The following is a 23,157-nucleotide window of genomic DNA, read 5'->3' as shown; positions in this document are numbered from 1 at the left end:
GTAATAGCTAGCCCCAAGTGAGGCGGCTAAACCTACAAATCTGGATGTACGATGAACATTATTTAGTCAAAGCTAATTAATTGCTTTATATCCATCATCGTTCTGCCATTACAAAGTTCCTTCCCCTTCCTCTCAAGGGCTTTTTTCCTTTATTCTATAGCATTTCTGACTTCTTTCCACTGATGTCCAAAGCTCTAAGGCTCACACATGAACGTAGGCTTCTTCCCCAGGCCTACTGGAACCATTTCCATGCATGTTTGTCTGAATTTATTGCCACTCTTCCAAAGGATGTGTACCTTGAGTATCGTCTTGAAGATCTGACATGAACATAAGTCCTCGGTGCCTTCTGGATGTGGCTCTGTAGACATTTGCTGCTCGTGCTTCGGTCTCCAAGACCCATTCTGAAGGCAGCAGAGACAGGCGCAATGCGCTGTAACCACCTTCTCTCCACACCTCCTCTCCTCCTGTTTCAGCGGAGGGATGACTAAGCAGGGAGCAGACTCGAGCCCTCCTCGTGCCCCTCTCCTCTCGGAGCAGAGGCCCAGGGCACCCGCCGAGAGGCACCACACGAACCGGCAGCTGGCACTGTCTGTCTCCCAGCAGCGGGGCATTAATAACCATTAACAAAATGCTATACAGTTCCAGCATGATGTCAGCGGTATTAACCTCTGTCATTCCTGTATCAGCACTACTGAATGACTGCTTTTCTTTTTTTGTCTTTAAAATTTATCGTCGAAATACTCCACAGTCTTAAAGCCAACAGTGGCAATTTAGAATAGCTCTTATTTTCCAATTTTGAAAACAAACAATCAGTTATCAGTAGAGACTACACAGAGCAACAGCTGAATTTCTATTGTTCATATTTTTTTAACGAACTTTGAAAAAATGAACCAAAGCAAAGCCTTCATACCCCACAGACTCATGAACAGCTTTCGGGAGGTACTAAGGATTTTCTACCTATTAGAGAAAATGTGATTTGGGAGTTTTCTGGAACTGATAGTTTACAGAAAAATTACTCCAAACTGGTGTATTATAGCAAATCTGCTACTGCTTTCAGGAGTAAGAAATGTAAGATAACTTTTCTCAGTTCAAACTAGTAACCAGAGCACAAGCAATTATTTTAAAATGGTATATTCATAAAGCCTCTTACAATCTTACAGTCTCTCGGTATGCATTGCTTCCCAGCTCAAAATAAAATAAATGCCAACACTATAAACAGATGAGATAAAGTCTGTAGGGTGAGTTAGTATCATTTATTACAGTAATAAAGATAACTGGAACAAGATACAGTTTTCCATGTATTCAACCGCATCTATATTCTTAGATCGCCAGTAGGAACACCCTGGTTGAATTTCACTGTGACTATTCAGGGTCAATGTGCCATAAGATGATTTGAAAGATTGCTGGATTTTCACAACCACCCTTTTCTTTTTTGTACTTAGATTAAGAAGGTAATATTTCTGTTGATCATATACCTTGTTATTTACTGGCAAACTCCAAGATATGAGATATGCCTAATCCAAGCTCAGGTTAAGTGTCATTACATCCTTCCAACTCCTACAATGCTTTAAGATGTCCAGTTTATCACAGTGAAATATTTGGTTCTAGAAAATAGGATGGGATCAGCAGATAAATGTTTGCATGGCACACTAGTCTGGGTCTATCCTCATGACTACCAGCTATCACATTTAATATGTGCAGGGAGTGGATGTGCAAGACCAGAGGGAATGGGAATGCGCTGAACCCCCATGCACTGTATCAGCCACATGATGCAGTTGTTTCTCCAGCTTGTGTTCTACGTGGTTTTATTTAAAAAAAACAAAAGCTCTACCTCTTCAAAAACCTCAAGAAGTTCATGTGATGTAGACCTTCAACTGAAAATTGAAAGAGGATACAGAAGATTTGCCACTTTTGGTTCCTGTGTATAGAGAAGCTGGTCCCAGTGGAATAAAGGCAAGGATAAACCCGTCACCTCTGTGAACGACACAGCAACAAGGGATACTGCCACCAAAAGCAAAGTCTGCTCTGCACCAGCTCAGTACAAACCTCCATCACAAGGAGTGTTTCAGGGTGAGTGGGCTGAGAGCACAGCACAGGCACTGCACTTGTGTGGAGGCAGAGGACATGAGGGAAAGGAGGCAACATCTGCAACTCTTCAGCCCTATTGCAGACCTCCTGAGAAAGTGTACGCTCCAGGTTAGATCAAGCCTTAGAGACACGCTCTTCCAGGCAGTGAACCAGCCAGCAGCACTTCAGTGAGAGGCAAATACGCATCCCTGTGGAAATGGCAGAAGGCTAATTAATTTAACCCCATGCCCTTTCTAAGAAAAGACAGGAGATAGTGGGGGGCAAAATTTGTACAAACGTACCAGTGTCTTCTTCCTTCTTTGGCAGAGAAAAGGAGGAGCAGATTCCACATGTCTGCTCCTCCCCTGATCACAGCAGTGGGTAGAAGTAGCGGGGAGCAGGGGTTTTCTGCAAAGCCTGTGCCTTTGAGGCAGCAGAAGGGCAAGAGCTCGGTTTTACGACTCTTGGCCCCGACACAATTTACCATTTACAAACTAATCCTCCTCCGTTCGAGAGCACAAGGCCTGCTAAAGCTCTCGTGTCCACTTCTCTGATTCTTCATTGTCCACACTGACAGAGAGAAGCCGAAGACCTAATCGGTGTGTAATTCAATCGCTGTCCAGGCTGTGCCACAGCACAATGCTCTGCTTGTAGAGCTGCGGGTTAAGTCCGCCAGCTACTGTTATGCACCACAGCAGGTGTGAAGAATGTCACTCGGTCTAACTGTGTGTTACCACTCTGTCAAGGTCCATTTCTGACACTACTTTCACTCACCACTTAATGGTTGTTTTTCCTACTGGCAGCAAGCTAATTGTCAGCTGTATGGTAAAAGGGCACTTTCAGTATTTCTGCCCCTCAACTGGGAGTTCCTGCACAACATGGGCCTCATACAAAGGAAAACCCTCTGTTCTCCAGATCCCCAAAACATGGAGGCCTGCTAAAAAGCTCTTTATTTCCTTAGTCTTAATCCAGCAATTAGTAAATTATGACTTACTACACCTAAAGTGCTCCACTCTGTTGTTCCTCGCCAGACACCACATTGGACATTTCGACACACCTTTTGGGAATAGCTTAAATCCACAAAGCTCCTTGGTACCTAATTACATTTAGATCAGCAAGAGACAGACACTTCAAAAAACTCTTATCCACATCTGTCTCTGGAAAACAAAATTAAATGTGCTGCCACATGTAAATACAGATCTCAGGCCACTCTGAGAATGGCATTTGGGTTGGTTTTTTAAAAAAAAAAAAAACAAACAACTAAAGGAGTAGAAAGTTTCACTTCCATTTTTTTGAGTGACACTACAGTGCAAGGAAGCCGAGGAAGAGAAGTACAGAGGAAGAAGGCAGCACAACACCTGCCACTTCATCAAGAGTGAAGCAGCAGTGTGTGTGTGTATCACCCAGCCATGCTACCAGAGAGATAAGGAGACAGTGGGCAACTATTGCTGATAAACCCACAGCAGCATGAGACAACTGTAATTTACTGAAAGTGGCAAAAAATAGGGACAGTAACCAGGAACACATCAGAGGATGTCTTCCCGTTGCACAGATGTACCTCACACATTTGTAATAGTTATGTGTGACATTTCTTTCCATGATTAACAGTGACGTGTCCTAGAAATGTGAGCACAGAAACCACTTATTTCTAAAGCATCTGTTTCCTTACAGCCTTGAGAATATCATCCATGTACAGTTTCTGATGCTACTTCTCTAATTCTTAATTGTAATGTAGAAGCAATACAAGTAGGAGGAATACCTGATGGAAGAGCTACACTGGGACAGAAATCGCAGGTGCCTGTACCAGCAGGAGTAGTTTTTCATCTGAAAGAACAAACAACTGAAGTCAGCTGGATAATCTGACCAATCCAAGAAGTGGATGAACTAAAATGGAAACAATCACCCTGCCACCACATAGATGATCTTAAATCAATATATTTGGCTGTCTAGAGTATTTCTATGTAAATCTATATAAGAATTATGGTTACCAACCTTACCTAATCTTGTAAACAGATGAAGTACTTTGTCACACTTTCAAATCCTGGGAAGGCAGTGAGGAGATGAAGAAAGACGATCCAGTTTCATACCACTTGCTACAGAAAAGGTCATAATTTTCATTATTCAAAATATGAATTGGACATCTGTATTTACAATGTTCAACAAGACCAGCTTAGTGCTGAAGCCAAGCTGCTCATTTCACCCATACTCGTCTACTGTCATCATTGACGGCTGATTTCCAAACATGGCCAGACACCAGTTTATATGGCAGGGACCATGAGACATTCTTGCATCCTGAATCAGGATTCAGCAATGTCATGTGCCAAGCCTTAGAGGCATGCAGAGCATCTGCAACTGAGCACCTGCGGAAATCCCATTTCCCAACAAAGAGTGGGGTCCAATATGCATGTTTTTCTCCTGCTCTGAGGCCATGTTGTAATGAAATATGGTCTGAATAATCCTTTTACAGCTACACAGAGAAATGTCCTTGCTTGGCATTTACTCCTCCTTATGGAGGCTCAGTGGGAACTTGGTTAAGCAATCAGCAAAGATGCACAGAATGAAAAGCCTGGCTGATCGGACGTGGCTGGAACCATGCACAGCACAGGGACACAAAGTGGACATGCAGGTTGTCAGAGAAACTGTAGGGACTCCGGTAACTTCAGTAAACATGGATAAGGAGAGAGGAACCTAAGTAGCCACACTGAATTCAGTGTTAACGCTGACAGTGACATGCAGCCAAAGCCAAAAGAATACATGCTCATGAAAACAGAGGCCAGAAGGGCTGTCCCTGCACAGAGACCTCTCCTGGGTCAGTAAGAACAGCCCAAAGAGAGCAAGTTGAAGGCATGCCGGAAGGGACTTGCAAGGGGCCGGTTTTGGGGACAGCAATGGGAGCAACATTGAACAGCTCATACCATAAGACTCCCTGCTCTGCAGGATGCTCCCAGAGTAAGTTCTGGGCCTGTGTTGCCTGTACTCTCAGCTGCCTTCTTCCCTTCGAAGGCTGTGATTCCCTTACCCCAAGAACCCTGCATCCTTGTTCTGTCCCCTTCACTCAAACCCTGGGCTGCTGCTGCTTTACCCCTGACATGGGCTATCTGTGCCCCCTCCTCAGACTCTGCCACCTCCCAACATCCACATCTCTGTGTGCCCCCGCATTGTCTCCTCAACCTCCATTTCCCTGACACTGTCCCCTGTGGCTGCTTCATAACCCCAGATTCTCTTTGCTTTTGTTTTCTGCCCTTGCTGCTGGCTTTGGTGAGTGTGAATCCCACACCATCATTTGGAGCAGACTACTGCCTGTACACTGCTCTTCACTTAATCTCATTTTCGCTGGGGTGCTCACTGGAGCTTCAAACCAACAACTCCAAACACTGAAGAACTATGAAACACTGCCAGCCCTCAAAATTTCTCACACATGGCTATGTACCTGTATCATATCTTCAGCTGACAATACAGGTTTGGCAGTTTAGAGATCAACCATTTGTCATGGCCCTGCTGGTCTTCAATGGTGCCTCAGCATCATTTTGAGGACCATCATCCATCCTGGTGCCGTGCAGGCTCCGTGCATGCAGAGTGACAGCCACTATTCCCCATTTCCATAAGGAAATGCTAGAATAACTTTTGTCTGCTAAATGCTGGGTATAAAAATCAGGTCTCTGTGGCACACTTCCTGCTGATCCGCTCTGCCTCGGGTACTTCAGGGGACCCACCCCCTCCTCTTGGCCACAGCAGTGTACATTCAAACAGCTGCTGGGGCTGGATGAAGCACCTGCTCCGGGCAACAGCAGCTGGAGTTCATTTTGGGTCCAAAGGGCTGAGGCCAAGCAGGCTGGCCGCATGTGCACTAATCCAGTATCATCACCAACTCTACCAACAACAGGTGTCTCTTTGAAGAGGGAGGGAAAAACTATTTGGGGAGGAATCAGAGCTTTATAAAGGACATTATGGGCCAAGTCCTCAGCTCGTACATGCTCGGCTAAAGCATGTACTCTCTTGAAGTTATATGAATAATGCTTATATCCACCAGTAAAACATTTGGCCTGCTCTCTGTGCTGCTTCTCTTCTCTTTTTGGTTATCCTAAGGATTTTTTACCTCCTCTCTTTGCTCTGCACTGATCCTCCTTCAAAAGAAAGCGGAGAGGGAGAGGGAGAGGGAGAGGGAGAGGGAGAGGGAGAGGGAGAGGGAGAGGGAGAGGGAGAGGGAGAGGGAGAGGGAGAGGGAGAGGGAGAGGGAGAGGGAGAGGGAGAGGGAGAGGGAAGAGGAGAGGGAAGAGGAGAGGAGAGGAGAGGAGAGGAGAGGAGAGGAGAGGAGAGGAGAGGAGAGGAGAGGAGAGGAGAGGAGAGGAGAGGAGAGGAGAGGAGAGGAGAGGAGAGGAGAGGAGAGGAGAGGAGAGGAGAGGAGAGGAGAGGAGAGGAGAGGAGAGGAGAGGAGAGGAGAAGGAAACACCTTCCTGTCCCTTGCTTCAGACCAAACAACTGAAAGTCTCAAGCTACATACCACCCATCTTCAACATCCTCCTCTACTTAGGTAACACAATCTTACCATTTCTTGACAAGATGTGTCCCTCTGTCCTGCTCGAGTCTCACAGTCTAAATTAGGTACTTGCATCAACCGGAACAAGGACAATCCCATTCTGGAACAAATCAAATCAAACCCCATCACGGTCCCATAAGAGAAGTCTTTCAGCACATGCATCATAAGAATTGCCATGCTCTTGCTCAGGCCAGTGGCCCACGTAGCCCAGTGCACTGTTTCAGTGTACGGCCATTACAAAAAAGCCCTACCTGAAACAGCTAATGGCCAAATGGCTCCAAGGAAAATTTTCTTCTTATCACATTTTGCTAAAAGAAGTGGTTTATGATCCAATGCATACAAATCTCTTTTTTAAAGTCCCTCTTAGTGTACTACTGGTAAATGTTTGTATTAATGGCAGCTTCTATGTTTTTTCTTTTCTGAGTCCTGCCATTCTGAGCTCCAAAGGTCAGTTCTGCAAATCCTTGCTCTTGTGCCTGTTTCCAGAGAACCTGGAAACTCTCTGGAGCTTGAGAATGGAGCTGGATTCCAAAAGGCAGCACCACAGAGCAATGCCAAAAGCACTCTAGTCACACATCACCAGTAAAAACAGGCTCTCCAAATTCCTGTTGATGCGCTATTGGAGGAAATTGTGACCTTGCTACAAGCTGCTCACGTGAACCGGTCACAGCCTTCACAACCTTGTATTCCAAAATGTATTTTTCTGAACTGTGCATTTTTTAACTCATGACTTTCCAAGATGTACATTTGTTTAAGTCAGTTTCCCCTTAGGACTATGTCTCAGCTGGGTTATGTTACAAAGAGAGGCAAAGCAGAGACAGTTGAAGGAGCAGAGCTGGTTGCAAGAACAGCACAGGCAGAAAAAGTTGTCTCCAATCCGTAACAGTTCCTGGCACTTCATCCACAAGCACACACCAGTGTAGATGGTGCTGTGTTGGCTTGCCCGTTTCAGTAAGCCTTCGAGAATGTCCCTGGACAAACAGTGCAGCGCAGGCCAGCCAATGCCACGACCTCACCAAGGCACAGACATTCACACAACCACACAGGAGCCTCCAGTGCTGGAAACATCTTCTCAGCTGCTGCAGACCCACGGATTCCCTTTGAGGCTTTAACCACAGTTTCGAAGTTGGAAAACATCAAAGCATGCATAAAAATACAAAGGCGGCAACATTGCACACTTATGCATCGGTTTTGTTCACATATACGCCTTAGGGAACCATGTGGCAATCACCACTTTGCACACTTAATGCTGAGCAGTATGGATACCTATATGTTACTGCCCTTCACAGCAAAAGCAATAAAACACTCCTGGCATGTGACAGGCACAGAGCTCTTCCTAACCCTCTGAATCCGCTCTGCGGCTTGCTGTCCCTGGGCACGCTTCGCGCAGGCCAGCTGCACGGGATTTATTCAACCAGTTCTGGAGTATCAAAGCTAACTTCTTTTGTCTTTGCCCCAGGCAGGCGCTTGGTATGCAGGATTTAAACCACAGAACAAAATGTTCTGTGAAATTTGTAAATACTCAGCACAGTAATTTCTAAATTGTAAAAAAGATAGCAACAGGAGCCAGTGGTTTAAAAATTAAAAAGTAAAGCATTTTATTGTATCACTGTAATGCCACTGTGTCTTAAAGATCAGAATAAATAACTTCCCAAGATTATCAATTAATAGTGCTGACTACCGTAAGTGATAGGAGCCACACACACTCCAAATTACACCTCCTAATTCCAATGAAATCAGGACAATGCCCGATTCAACAGCTGGTCTGCAAAAAGACTCTGAAATTGAAAAAAATTTGTTTTTGTGGCAAATTGCCACAAAAGACTTTTCCTGGGACACACTGCCACAAACAGACTACAACCTAACACATACCATTGTAAGATTTTTATAATGTATTTAAAACCATTAAAATGAAATTAGGCACAAAATTATAGGGAAAGAGATACCCTAGGGAATCACGACACACTATGAAGGATAATAGGGACACGGCCTAAAAGAGGTGTTTTGAGCATAAAGCAGCAATAAAGGGTTGTTTGTGACTGAAACTTGAAAAGGAATTACTTCACTGGAATTCAGCATTGCCTTTAAGGTCTACGATGTTTGAGTGAAATTATCCACTTCTATTTTGTCTGATTCAATAAAGAACCTTTTAGTATTTTTTTTTTTTTTCTCAAGCAGTTTCATTTAAACTTTGAAATTATTCTTTTTCAAAAGAAAAACAAAACTGTGAAAAGGGTTCACTCATTGTTTTTGGGTGAATATGAAAGCTAAAACATTTCTAATCATTTTCTCTTCACCTGCAAACGTTTTGCACACTTCTCACCCCATCTGTAGCTTTAATTTCTTCTCTCTCAAGCCAAGCAGCAAATGGCATCAGTCAAACCATTTAACTCCCAGGAGTACCTGTACTTCAGAAGCAGGTGCTCTTGGTACGCGCAAGGACTCTGAACATTGATTGTCAGCAGCACATAGCAGCAAGACAATAAACAGTTTCTGGACCTTCATCCCCTGCCTGTAGTTTGCTTCTGCCAGCCCATATTCTTCTGAGTATGTACAGAGTGCACCTGCTCATGCTCACCTCAAAGAGCATGATGCTCCCCCGAGCACAGAGCACACCTACCAAAGCTTACGCTGCCTGCCAGGCATTACCTGCACTCACTGATTTCAGATGGCACAGACTACCCAAAAGAAGGCACTGCCTTTTTCAACGTGTCAAGACTTGTTTTCTCAATTGTCCAAAAGTGCGTACGGATTCTTATTCACAGCTGTGGAAAGGAAAGGAAGGTGGAGCAGAAAGGCAAGGTATACCAATTATGACAGACTTCAGGCAGTTTGGGATTGCACAACACCCTTATGCAGCATGTTGCCTGGGGTGTGCCACATGTTTTCAGAAATTCCACAGAATCCTCCTAAATTTGCTCCAGTACTGAGACTCAGTGGCTTTAACCTGCAGTAAGTGACTGGATTTATGATGTGCCATGGACAGATTGCAAGGATGAGCTGTAAGTTTGCTACCCTATGCTTTTAAAAATGTGGACTGAGATAACAATCACAAAATCTCAGAGGCAGATGAACCCTGGCAATTTAATCTAACATACTCCTAACATACTCTTTCAAAAAATCAAACAGATAGTATCAGCCAGTAACACTTGAAATTAACAGTCCACTTCTATCTTAAGTGTATTTATAAGAGAAGAAATAGAGATTGAAGAGCCAAGTATCAGGCTGCTAAGGAGGCTGAGGCTGGCTCAGCCTGGACGCCAGCCCGTGGGCAGAGGCTGGGCACAGACAGCCCCCAGATCCTGCTCCCTTTGCCCCCTCTGCCCAAGACAATCGGCGGCCCCCTCCGCGCTGACAGAGGCACGGTGCTCAACCACAATGATGAACTGGGAAGTTTAGTCAGCACATTTCATTTTGTAAATACAAGGAGAAAAGACTAAGGGAGAATAAGTCAGTGTAGGTGCATCATCAACATTTAAAATTGCATTGGAACGAGTGATATGTGTGTAAGAGAAAACAGCAATATATGGCTCCCAGACACAAGTTAGTAGTGGCCACAGTGCAGTTTTACCTGCAGGCCCAGCATTAAGAAGTCTATGCACATGCACGCTGCCACACACACTCAAACACGGCAGCTTGACTTGAGATGCAACAGGGTAGCTAAAGGTGTCAAACACAAATCAGGTTGAGGCAGGACAAGCCTATCTAAGCAGCTAGCTGGGACGCAGCTACTTCTCCCAGGCTTGATTGCAGACCTCGCACACACAGACCCCAAACCCACTGCTGGCATGGGGCCTTCTCAAGGGTGCACAGAAGGAAAAGTGGGAGCAATGGGAGAGGAGGAGTCTGTATGAGCGCTGGGGTTGTGGCAGCAGCTGGGAAGAGCCTGACAGAGAGAGGGAGAAGGAGAGGCAGAGGGAGAGGGTAGCCTGGGGACCAGTGCGGGGCAAGCGCAGGTGCTGTGTGGGCAGGCTGTGCCCCGCACACCGAGGTATCACAGTATCACAGTATGTTTGGGATTGGAAGGGACCTCAAAAGATCATCTAGTCCAATCCCCCTGCTGGAGCAGGTCACAGTGCAGCTCTGCGCATCAGCCACAGCAGCCACGGAGGCTCACCGAAAGTGCTGGGCTACCTGGGCCCCACAGCACCCTGCTAAAAAGGAGCCGAGGCCACCTGTCCTCATGACACTACCCGAAGCAAACTCTCTGCTACTGGAAGGGTCCCATGGTAAAAGCAAACATTAATTACAAATAATCTAATTTAAGCACTGCCTGAATAGCCTGAATTAAGAAACCCCTCTGTACCTGTTCTGTGACACAAAACTACAGAATCACAGAATGCTTGGGGCTGGGGTTGGAAGGGACCTCAAGATCATCTAGTCCAACCCACCTGCTAAGGCAGGTTTACCTGGAGTAGATTGCACAGGAATGTGTTCACGTGGGTCTTGAATGTCTCCAGAGAGGGAGACTCCACAACTTCTCTGGGCAGCCTGTTCCAGAGCTCACCCTCAAAGTAAAGAAGTTTCTCCTCATATACAGATGGAACCTCCTGTGCTTCAGCCTGTGCCCGTTGACCCTCATCCTGTCACTGGGCACCACTGAAAGGAGCCTGGTCCCATCCTCTTGACACGCACCCTTGAGATACTTACAAACATTGATGAGATCCCCTCTCAGCATTCTCTTACAGATAAGCTTTGCTTGTATTTCAGAAACTCTTATGAGCTTGTGTTCTATGTTTGTTTTAGACGTGGCATGGTGGGCATATTCTGCTTGAAGGACAGGTTCCATCAGTAAAGTTTCAAAGGACTCTCTATATATCACACTGGGTTATATTACCCAGCATTTGTAAAGTTCCTTAAGAAAGAAATACATTGTGAAAGAAATTCATTGCAAAGAAAGAAAAATGAGCCAACTTCTCAATATCTGTGCCATGCAGACTTGTGTCAAGGAAACCCATGGAACTGAACCTGAGATGAAAGTTACATCAGAGGCGCAAAGTGTCACAACTTTATCAGGCTCCTGGTGCAAACGGGGAAAACTGAAGGCAAAAAAGATAGATTTGTTTCCCGTACAACTGAAGAACAACCTCAGACATCTCAGCTGGCTTTAAACACTGTAGTAATCGATGTTTTGTAAATACAAAAATATCAATGAGCAGAAGAAAATCTTTGCCTCTCTAGAAAAGGAAAGCAATGGGAAACTAAACTTTAGAGTATTTGAGGCAAGTGTCAAAAAAAGCACTTCAAAAATTACTTCCAAAATCACAACTAATCCAAGTATTTTGCCAACAGATTTCATTGTGAAACCTCATTTTAGTTAACTGAAGATATATATAAAATAAATGTAGATATGGCACTGCATGGTACTTCTTAGCACCTATAAGCCCCCAAAACAGGCTCTTGGCTGCTCTGTTTGATACCAACCAGAGTTCAAGACTCAGACTTCAAAGGGACTAGGCTCTTACTTTTGGGAAATCCTTGTCTTGTACTGCTAAAACATGCTGATTTCACAGCACTACAACAAAGTGGACCTTTCCATTTTCTCAGTGACATACAGACATGAACCATTTTCCAGAATGTCCACCTCACAGCCCAGTCACAGTGCTGTTGTCACCCCAGGGCCACCTCATGTTTTGCTGATGACTACTTTTACTGTAAGACAGTTTAAAATATGCTTAAGTAGTAATCTCCCAAATTTCAGGATGCTTTTTTAACTGTATGAGTCATACAGTGCAAAAAGGCAACAAAGCAACTCAGAAGTCTTGCTGCTTTTCCACCATGGATAAAGGAAATAAAACCAAGTAGGACTAGATAAAATAGTGAAATGAAGCACCTGTTGAGAACAGAAAAGCACACAGATAAATGGGTTAAGTGACTTCAAGTCCAATACAAACAATTGTGAATTCATGGGTGTTCACATGAATCATTCTCCATTTCCTGCCACAGAGCTTAGGTTTCACTTAATTATGAAACAAAATCATAAATGAAGAAGGCTAATTCATAGGCATACATATAATACATTTATTTATTTACTTATTTATTACCTTATCCTCACATAGCCCTCCATTTTCGTCATAGCTATTGATGGGCACTGAATGATCACATAAGAACAAAGTTTGGCAGCATTAGATACACTATTTGCAAAGCACGTGAAAAATCTGTCACATCTAGAAAGCAGCTAACAGATGGTGGCTGGAGAGAAGCAACAGCCACAACTCTTCCTACCTGCAGTTAAATAGCAAACAATATCAACTCCAGTTTAAGAAGTACAGCTGAAAGAGCCTAGATGTAAATGAGAGAGATTCAAGGTAGAAAATGGCGAGATACAACTAAATGTTTGCAAAGTAGTCTCAGCAGAAAGCGTATTTTCAGATGATTGCTAAAGCCATTGACAATTATCGTCCCTCTGCTGCACTCTGCCAAACAATAAATGAAAGGAGGGCAAGTGTGTGTGTGTGTGAGGGTGGGTGTGTAAGAGATCTTATTCTGCTGGAATTTTAACTGCAGTTCCGTATAACGCACGGTGGTTATTTGGCTTCCCACTCTGCCATACCACTTTCAACACTCTTTGTGTTGGATCAAAAACATGACAAATCATAAAAATTAATACAGATGTACCTTTTCAAGGCATGTGATTAACATTATGCATTTAAATAATCCTAAATTATGGGAATAAACAGGGTCATCCTGTCACCAACCCTATTTACAGATGTCACCAACCCTTCTTGCAATGACTTGCACATAACTATGTGCTCTTGCGTCCCCTCAGTCAAGATCACTCAGGGCTCAACCCTCTTCACCCCAACATCAATTCATTGAGGAAATCTGTAAAGTACCTTCATACTTGAGGATTCAGTGAGAATAGGATCTAACCCTGATTGACTTGTATCAAAACCATATACAGATACTGTTACCCCAAGAGAGTAACAACTTTTCTAAGGTATACAGTTTGGGAGAGACACAAGACTTAGCTTAGGGCAGATGCGAAAAAGCAACCTATCTTAAAAGCAACTCTGAGAGCAGGCAGCTGCACTTGCTCCATGTCATGTTGAAATGTTGTAACTAAGAAACTGAACAAAGAGCTTGTTCCCCAGGACACAGCATTTCTTGAAAACTGAGATTTGAGATCACAAGTTTTTGGGAACAGATGGCAGTTTCCTCAGTCCAGATATGACCAGTATGTGACATATGTGACATATGTGACATACACATCCTATGTAGCAAGAATCCAAACATTACTTCATAATGGAATTTTTCTACATTACGTTTGCTTGCAGTGCAAATGACGTATATTTCCTTTAGTTCTATGAAACACAAAGCCAAATAAATCGAAAAGTGTTCTCACAAAAAAGAGGGATTAAAGAACATACAGAGATTAAGGAAATTTAGAGTCAGTTTTCAGATCAGACCCATACACCACAGGTGGCCTTAAGAAATGTCTTTGTGTCTTACTTCTCCATCACTGAAATGGGACAACCTGATGCTGACTTCCAAGGGACCAGAAGTCCACTAATACAGATACAAGTATCTATGTGCTGATATGCTCAGAAATTATTGTCATGAACACCCACCTAACAAAATACAACTATAAACTTTTCCACAGAAACACTAGTTAACTTCCTTTATATTGCATTTTCACACTTCACATTATTTGGACTGTCCACAGAAAGGAGGTCATCAAGTATTTCATTTAGATTAGGATGTCAAGGCATACACACAGGCAGACACCACACTTGTTCTTCCTCTTCTGAGGCACTCAAAGGATTACTCTGGAATAATAAAACATTGGCAACTATTTTACTGGCTAAAATGAAGACAGTTGGAAAGTAAGAAGCTAAAAGGCAACTGTCAGATGCAAGTCTTCCAGCAAAAGTTCTTAGTGCCCAGTGAAAAAGGGGCACCTTACTGAGAAATTCAGAACAAGGTCATGTATTGTGGAACTGTCTTGGAAATTAATATTTTGTAACTTATGAATTTAAGTACTGACTTTAGCTTTGCAAACATTACAGGCATACTTTACTCACACGCAGTTTTACTCAAACACTTAAAATAAGCATATGCTTACTTTTTACATGGGTACTTAGCACACTGTTCTGCACTTTATTTGCTGAAACTTCTAATTTAACCACAGCATGAAGAATCAGGAGAATGGAAAAATGGACAATTACAGTAAACAAAGCATAAGAGATGGAGGCACCGAACTAGAAGTACATAAGTGTCTCATGAGCAATTTTCTCACACCTTTACGTGGCTGCTCTCAGATGAGGTGTGCTCGGCTCTAGGTAGTCAGATCCAATAACAATTAAACTGTGCAATGGAATAATGATTCTGCCAATAGCATCCTGGGTTTGTCAGAGAGTGGGGTGATCTGCTAGAAAAATATTCCACAGAACGGCACGTAACATTAAGGGTATTAAACAGAAAGTCACTGAACAGAAAATTATCAAATGCCAAGGGTGTTGAATCAGAGAATCACAGAATAGTTTGGGTTGGAAGGGACCTTCAAAGGTCATGTAGCCCAAATCCCCTGCAATAAGCAGGGGCATCTCCAACTAGATCAGGTTGCTCTGAGCCCCGTCCAGCCTGGCCTTGAATGTCTCCAGGGATGGGGCATCCACCACCTCTCTGGGCAAAGTGCCGGTGTTTCATCACCCTCATTGTAAAAAATTTCTTCCTCATGTCCAGCCTGAATCTCCCGTCCTTTAGTTTAAAATCATTACTCCTTGGCCTATCACTACAGGCCCTACTAAAAAGTCTGTCCTCATCTTTCTTGTAGGCCCCTTTTAAGTACTGAAAGGCCACAATAAGGTCTCCCTGGAGCCTTCTCTCCTCCAGGCTGAACAACCCCAACTCTCTCAGCCTGTCCTCATAGCAGAGCTGCTCCAGCCCTCTGATCATTTTCATGTCCCTCCTCTGGCCCCTCTCCAATGGTCCATGTCTTTCCTGCACTGAGGGCTCCAGAGCTGGATGCAGTAGTCCGGGTGGGGTCTGACCAGAGCAGAGGGGCAGAATCACCTCCCTTGACCTGCTGGCCATGCTCATTCTGATGCAGCCCAGGATACAACTGGCTTTCTGGGCTGCCAGCGCACATTGCCGGCTCATGTTCAATCTTTCATCCACCAGTACCCTCAAGAGATTACTCATAATTGCACTCCACTGGTTTGAATCTATTAAAGGCAAATAAATGCTCAAGCAATAACATGCAGAGCTCCATCCATATGGTAAACCAGTCGAAAAAGTCTGAAACATGTATTTTTAAATTACTGTACAAACCAAGGATTATAAATCACTAAAATACTGAAGGTGGTTTAATCTGCCTAGATAGGGCCAGCTCGACACAAATATATTTTTACAGTAAACCAAAGAAGATAAAGAATTTACTCCTGTAGTCAAGCAATCTCTAGATACTCTGTTCAGTTCCCAGGACCTTTTTCCACAGACCGCTCCTTCCCACCACTGCGAGGGACCCTCAGCCGCGCCGGCCTGGGCTCTGCCACGCTGCTCGTTCGCACTTCGCTCGCTATTACAGGAGACATTTCAGCGCGGGCGCCCCTGGCTACCGGCCCTCAAACACACTGGAAACACCGAGTCACCGCTCGGCCCTTCTCGCCCGAGGTCCCGCACCGCTCCGTGGGCTGCGGCTGCCCGGCCCCGCCGACCCGTGCACCGCCGGCCTCCCATCGCGCAGGCCGGGCTGCGGCGGCCGCCGCCGAGCGAAGAGGCTCCGCGGGCACAGGAAGCGCCCACGTCCCCGCCGCGCCTGCCCACGGCCACGCACCGAATGGCGGCGCCCGCCCGGCCGCCACGGCCCCCCCGTCCCTCGACGAGGGCGGGCGGCCTCACGCCCCAGCAGGCCGGCGGGGAGGCGGGGAAGAGGCGGCCCGGCGCCGCCGAGCGCGGCAAGGTGTGCCGCAGGTGCCCGCGCTATATCAGGCGGCGCGGCGGGGCGGCGCGGCTGCCCCATGGCGGCGCCGGCCATGGCCGAGCCGCGCTCCAAGCGGCCCCGCATCACGCTGCCCGCCTGCCCGGCGCACCGCCAGCTGCCCGGCAGCCGCGTCAGGCAGAGCTTCCCGCCCGCCGTGGAGGAAGGCCTGTGCGGGGTCACCGGCGCCCTGCTGGAGCTCGCCTACTGCCTGCAGTCGCTGGTAAGGCGGGGAGGGGAGAGCCGGGGGGCAGTCCGCCCTGCTCGGGCCGCGGGACGCGCGGTGAGGAGGCGGCCGGGTGCGGGGCAAGTCCCGCTGTCGGCGGCTCAGGAGGGTTCCGCAGTCGGGCAGGGACAGAAGAGCGGTGCCTGCCCCGTTACTTGTCCCAGCGGGATTTGGGGGTCTCTTACCCGGGTGGCCGCTGACAGGGCTGGGGAAACGGCGGACAGGGTCTGGAGCTAGTGGGTGATGAAAACAGTCACTCGTGTATTTTGGGTAATTCGCAGCGAGAGTTCTGCCTGTGGAAAAAGGAACAGAGAATGCCAACAGCTTTGGAATTTAACTCTGGGGTTGTTTTTTTTTTTTTTTCCAAATTTTCTACATAAAATAGTCATGTGTGGTTAACTGGTGAAAGAAGAGTTTGTGAACATTGCTGTCATCTTGGGCTTTTTTCATTCTGCAGCAGGAACGTTGGACATGGATTAAAAAAGTTATCTCTGGTATCATGTAACATGCATGCCGAAATTGTCTGGCTGCATATCAAATTTTAAGGCAATATATATTTTAACAAAGCCATTAAAATAAAAGAAAACCCCAAAATTATTGATTCTGTCCCTTCTGATGCCAAGCATCCCCCGAGAAGCAACACAGACTATATTCAGTATATGCCCAAGATCTTTTGATCAAGCTAGGTATTAACTATTAGTCCAATAAAAATTTAAGTATGCAGTAAAGCCTCTGTTAGGCATGTGGATTAAAGTAATACTAGTGATTGGTAGCTGGGCGGGATGGAGAAAGCTCAATTACAAATTGACTATAGATAAATCAAACATAGAAATGTGAATATCATAAATGGTTCATGATTGACAGAAAAGATTTACCTTAACAGTTAAGCAGGTGTGGTAACTTGTATTCAACTTGAAGTCACACAGCACACTTACACTGAGGAACTGGTTATAAAACACTGAATCTTGACTCTTCTGTCAATAGAAACACGAATGAATAACTTCAGCAAAAGGATTATGAAAATATTGCAATGAATGTTCTTCATAAAACATTCCAGTGTGTACTTTCTCTTGAATGGTTTCTCTTCAGCTGTGCATGTGTCACAGGTTTGGGGTATCCCAGATGGTCATAAAAATATAAGAGAAGAACATAAACTTGTATTGCGTATATAACTTCTCTGCATTTTTTTTTTCTAAATAGATCAACACAGATGAAACACAAGTATTTCATATTTAAACTGGGTAATAGATGAAAGTGTGGAAGACACTAAGAAGCAGAAAACCTTATGGCACATACTTATTCCTAAAAGCTTGATGTGCAGTACTGCAATCCAGAGTATTGTCTCTGAGACAAAAGCTGTGCTGTGTTGCATATGCATATCTGGGGAACTAGCAGATCAAGACACTGTAGCTCCCTCAGTTCGGTTCTTGGCATATTCCCAGCTGCTGCCTCTCATTCTGTTCAACATTAGAGTTGTGCATAGTCAGTGCTGAAACTACTGTAACCTGGTAGCTCTCCTCCACTACCTGTCTCTATAATACCTGCTCTTTATGGGATAAAATTATCCTAATGTAAGAGCTGATAGATCTGTTAGAATAGTTAAATATTGCAGTGGTTGAAGTTGTTACTTTCCTATATAGAACAGAACAAGGCCTGCAGTGGATTTAGGATTTTAATACTTCTGAAGTATTCCTAGGCATGAGCTGCATACAATATTAAAGGTGTTTATAGTATAGTTCAGTAGCAGTGTTCTTTATTTTGGAATAACTTTATCAATAACAAAGCTGATAAATAGATGCAAAGTTGTGCTTGTTCCCTTTTGGTATTTGCCGCATCTTTCTCATACCTTTAAAAGCTATTTTTTTTACTGGAATGCTGACCTGAAGGGATAAATATTATGTTCCCTGTGTTGACACTATGCTTATAATACAAAACAACTCAAACAAAAAAAGTCACACAGAACACACCAACAACGAAACACCTAACACCTCTGCTCCCCCCTCAACCACTTATAAGTAAAATATTCTGAGGATCTGTGAGTGCTACAGAGAGAGAACATCAGTACTACAGTTACCTGTCTGGTATTAAAGGACAGAAGGTGTTCTAGTAAAAGTATAGAGATTTTTCATTTCAGACCATAACTACTTACTTCATTTATTATAGAAATTTGAATTAAGGTCTTCAAAGTGATGGTGCTGGTAGAACAGCTTCCATTGGGAGGGTCTCCCGAGTTCTGATAAAGCCCTGTTCTGCTGTAAGTCCCATTTCCAGCAAATCTTAACACTCTTTTCTTGTGTGCTTAGGGTGAATACTTTGATCAGTCGCAGGTGGCTCTACCAAATGTTTCGAAGTTCTTCTTGCATCAAGCTCTGGAAGAGAGAAAAGCTGCAGAGGCTTTGATGAAGTATCAGCAAGAAAGAGGAGGACATTACTGTTCTAGAACCATCCAGGTGGGTAGCAGACAACAAGCTTTCAAGCAGTTGCAATCCACAGTAATTAACTTCTTGCATCATATTCTTGGTACTTCAGATTACTGCATTCATCTACTATTAGATTTCCAAATATAATTTCCCTGTCATATCAGTGCACGTGATTCTGTTCTTGATTATACTTGTCTAGAAACTGTCAGAGTCCTAGCTCTATGTCGTTGCTTTCTAGCCCCCCAAAAATATGAACAATGGTCCCCTTTTTTTTTCACTCAACTGGAGGCTGCTGTCTCATGTGTGTTGCAATGGATTATGAGACTCTCCTTAAAATGTGCTGAAATAGCCCACTTGTCTCCACAGTGAAACTAAATAGAAGCCCAGAAGCTATTAGTACCTAAGAAATGTGGTAATGAAGGAGGTAAGAGAAACACCCAGCCTGGGGCAGTAGTTGATCTGTTGGAGCACAGCGCACAATAGAATTTGAACTAGAGATTGGCTCAGGCTTGCACAGGTAAAAGGAGTAACTCAAAGTTATCAGGAAGAAACCCCACCTCATTTATTAAAGACCAAGGGGCTGATTCTCCTCTACCAAACTAGTATTCTCTAAACAGTTAATGCAGAATGCTCTTCTTTGGCCTATCATAGCAGTTGTTAAGCTGTGGAAAATAAAAAGGCCACCTTGAAAAGCTTTCTAAATATTCAGTTTAAATTAGGGAAGACCTTATACCAGCCTTACAGTACTTAAAGGGAGCTTACAGGAAAGATGTCTAGTGACAGGACAAGGTAATGGTTTTAAATGGAAAGAGGGTAGGACTAGATATTAGGAAGAAATTATTTACCATGCGGGTGGTGAGACATTGGAACAGGTTGTCCAGAGAAGTTGTGGATGCCCCATCCCTGGAAATGTTCAGGGCCAGGCTGGATGGGGCTTTGAGCAACCTGGTCTAGTGGAAGGTGTCCCTGCCCGTGGCAGGGGGGTGGAACTAGATGATATCTAAGGTCTCTTCCCACCCAAACCATTCTATGACTCTATACTAAGGTTTCCTGGTGTAAGAACACTCCTCAGGCATAGCTGCTGCTATCTAGATCTCTGTTCCTTGAAAAAGTGCTTGGGTTCTGCCACTTCTGTATGATTACAGCCATCCAACCCTGCAAAAAGCAACAGATGCTCCAAACTAGGAGAAGTTGTTGCAAAATCCAAGCACATCTTGTTTAGAGCACCAGGTAAGTTGCTGGAAACTATGAATGAATAAAGTAAGTTGAGCTGTTCTTCTGAATAAATGTAATTCTGTCTTTGTTTTTAGAAACCAAACTATGAGTATGCAGTCGGTCTGATGAAAGCCCTGGAAGTAGCCATGGTGCACTGGAAAACTATGATACGGTATTTTGAAGAGCTTTATGCGCTGAGTATTGAAAATGCAGACCCTCATAGCGCAAGCACTATCAAGAAACAATTTATTGGGCCCAAAATCCAGAAGATCAAGCTGATGGGAGATCTACTGACCAATGCTCGCAGGCTTGACTGTTCCCAAGATGGAAGAAGTAGTCTTGGGGATTACTTTATGGACCGTTTGCAGAAAGAGTTCAGAACAGGCATAGAGCTAGAGTCGAGTCAGCAGTGCAGCCCCTGCCCGCCTCTCCAGCAGTGTACAGGAGCTGCAGAGGCTCTGAAGCGACCCCAGAGAGAACCTGCCCAGCACAGAAATGGCATAGGGCCAATATATGCAACCATACACTGCACTACCCCACTGCCACAGGGTAACGATGGGACAGGAGCAAAAGTGAAGCAGCAGAGCAGGGAGGGACTTTAGTGCTGTGGCTGCTGCAGCTCCAGGGCAGCTCCTAAGCCAGACCTGTACACAGGGCGGCCCTGAGATCAGGACTCAGGAGACATGATGCTCTACCGCTACTCCAGTTTTACACTCTGTCTCCTCATCCTCTGGGCCACAACTCAAAATCTAGCCCATACCATTATTTTGGTTAAATGATAGCAAGGTCGCTAGTTATCTAGGTTGTTGGCACTAGTCACACTTTTATCTATGCAATTCTTCCTAGAAAGCAAAAGCTATTAAGCCTCTTTTCTGTCTTAAATGATTATTAGGATTAGTTAGTACAAATTATTTTAACAGAATATATAACTTTTCTTAAAAAAAATGCAACTTTAGTGCAAGGAAACTTCTATGAGGCAGAAAATCCAAAGATTTAGTTTTATATTATTAAATATTTTATATTACAAACAGATGTTTTACCTTACTAACAAGTATACTAACATAATGAACTTTTTAAAAAGACTTTTTTTAACACAAAGATTTCTTGTCTCATTTCTATCATAGTAGCAATTTAAATAAGTAGTCTAATTCATATACTTATCATCCAGCTATTTCTAGTGGTGTACTTCTCCAAGACGAAGGATACAAACATTCCCTCAACGGTAGGAATAAGACAATGTGCTGGTCTTCTCTACAGTTATTTGCCTAGTTGGCTTTTCTCATCCTCAGAAAGCAGATGAGAGATAAATTAGTGGTTCTCACTAGATATGATCTTCACAGGTTCTAGTGTGTAGTTTGCAAGTGTCTCTAAAGACACTAGCCTTCGGGCTCTATCCAGACTTAACCTTGGACGGTTGCTTCAATTACCATACAGACCCATATTTCAGCTGGCTAAATTATGGTATTACTGTGGTACTGCTGCTATTTCTTGTACTCCCTATCTTGGTCCTCAGTAGAAGAATAAGATTCTAGTGAAAATGCAGCATGCTTAGCTAGAATTGCATCATAAAGAGGGGCCAGTCTTTAGATTTGTGTTTCAATTAGGGCAGCATTCAATTAGGGAGGCTATTAGCACCACCACAGCTAAGGCCTTAACTTAGCCAGCTTGGTTAAAGTTCAGAGGTGTCCAAATTCCTTCCATTCATCTCCTCCAGGAGAACCTCTCTTTCTGTTGACAGGCTACCAAGGTCACTTAAAAAGAGCAACTGACTAGATCAGCTGCCTGCAGCTACGTTTTCTGTTATTATATACATCTTTTATGCAGCTGGAGTTTGCTTCAGTGAGAGACTGTCTCACACTTTTATGTAATACTACAAGCCATACTCTTATTATGCTTAAAAATAAATTTAGTTCAATGTTAAAAACGGCACTTTGCATCTACATTGCATTCCTCCAATTACCAGGTAGGTATCCTCCAAGAGATTTTGCATATGTATACAAAACTGCACCAGTACTTTTCTACTACTAAGAAACTTGTACAACATGGAAGAGTATACCACAGAACGAAAATAAATGTCCAAAAACTGCATTAAGAACACTGCACAAATGGAATATTTTGAGTAAACTCTGACTTTTATACACAGCTGCAGTTAAGTAGCCATTTCTACAAAACTGCAATATCCCACCTACTTCCTGTCAGTGTTGTAACACAGGACACACGTACACTGCAGATGCTTTCCCAATCTTTCTGTTAATATGAGTCAACTTAGGGGGAGGGGCTGGGAGATCACTTTAAAACAACCCCTGTGTTCATCTGTAAAAATATGGCAGTGTGCCCCAAGAATGGCTTGAAGCACTTCTAGCAACATGCTGGATTTGCCTGTGTAGAGATGGCTGCTCTCTAATACAGCAGTAGTTTAAAAGATATTTCCATCTGGGCTAGATTCCATCACCCATCCTCATGCTGAGCATACCTTATTCAACAATTAGTTCCACTGACTGCAAGTCAACATGAATAAGAGCAATGGAATCCATCCCTCTCAGTATTAAAATATAGCTCACTAAGTATGGTTAGAGCAAAGCTACTAACTGAATTACAAACCAGTACCATATAAACCCACTTCAGATACTACTGATAATGTTTGACCTACAACAGTTTTCTCCTTTAAGAGTTAGTGACCTTCTGAAGTACAAGTATGGCCTCTTCCACAGTTTCCAGTACTTAAGAGTATCTCTTACCTTAAATGAATTCCAAGATAACAAAAGACCCC

General features: G+C 44.0%; 1 protein-coding gene and 1 long non-coding RNA gene across 11 annotated transcripts in view; one reads left to right on the top strand and one right to left on the bottom strand.

The window, feature by feature from the left end:
* The window catches only part of LOC110365582 (uncharacterized), a 62,398-nt gene extending 43,339 nt beyond the window's left edge, over positions 1 to 19,059 (bottom strand). For 7 of the 10 annotated variants that reach the window (XR_010473104.1, XR_010473101.1, XR_010473106.1 and 4 more), the window contains exons 1-6: positions 18,902 to 19,059; positions 17,628 to 17,726; positions 9,008 to 17,045; positions 6,614 to 6,704; positions 4,065 to 4,160; positions 3,827 to 3,891 (exon numbers count right to left, since the gene is read on the bottom strand). This is a non-coding gene — a long non-coding RNA (uncharacterized LOC110365582). Of the gene's footprint in view, positions 1 to 296; positions 402 to 3,826; positions 3,892 to 4,059; positions 4,161 to 6,613; positions 6,705 to 9,007; positions 17,046 to 17,627; positions 17,727 to 18,901 lie in introns of all 10 variants that reach the window. The other 3 variants (XR_010473100.1, XR_010473103.1, XR_010473099.1) reach the window with 3 other exon arrangements.
* LOC102096293 (ferritin light chain-like) lies at positions 16,518 to 22,316 on the top strand. The gene is made up of 3 exons (XM_005499266.3): positions 16,518 to 16,749; positions 19,056 to 19,202; positions 20,483 to 22,316. Exons 1-3 carry the CDS (start codon positions 16,567 to 16,569, stop codon positions 20,987 to 20,989), a joined length of 837 nt encoding a protein of 278 aa, XP_005499323.3. The 5' UTR covers positions 16,518 to 16,566; the 3' UTR covers positions 20,990 to 22,316.
* Positions 22,317 to 23,157: the final 841 nt, after the last annotated feature.

Source organism: Columba livia, chromosome 5, assembly GCF_036013475.1.
Source record: "Columba livia isolate bColLiv1 breed racing homer chromosome 5, bColLiv1.pat.W.v2, whole genome shotgun sequence".
NCBI lineage: Eukaryota > Metazoa > Chordata > Aves > Columbiformes > Columbidae > Columba > Columba livia.
The sequence above is the reverse complement of the archived record's forward strand: the minus strand, read 5'-3'. Positions and strand labels throughout refer to the sequence as shown.

What these genes read in the sequence shown, in the direction of transcription:
- LOC102096293 (XM_005499266.3), top strand. Translation starts at nt 16,567, where the DNA reads ATGGCGGCGCCGGCCATGGCCGAGCCGCGCTCCAAGCGGCCCCGCATC. An exon ending in CCTACTGCCTGCAGTCGCTG is followed by an intron (nt 16,750 to 19,055) that starts GTAAGGCGGGGA and finishes TTGTGTGCTTAG; the next exon opens with GGTGAATACTTTGATCAGTC. An exon ending in ACTGTTCTAGAACCATCCAG is followed by an intron (nt 19,203 to 20,482) that starts GTGGGTAGCAGA and finishes CTTTGTTTTTAG; the next exon opens with AAACCAAACTATGAGTATGC.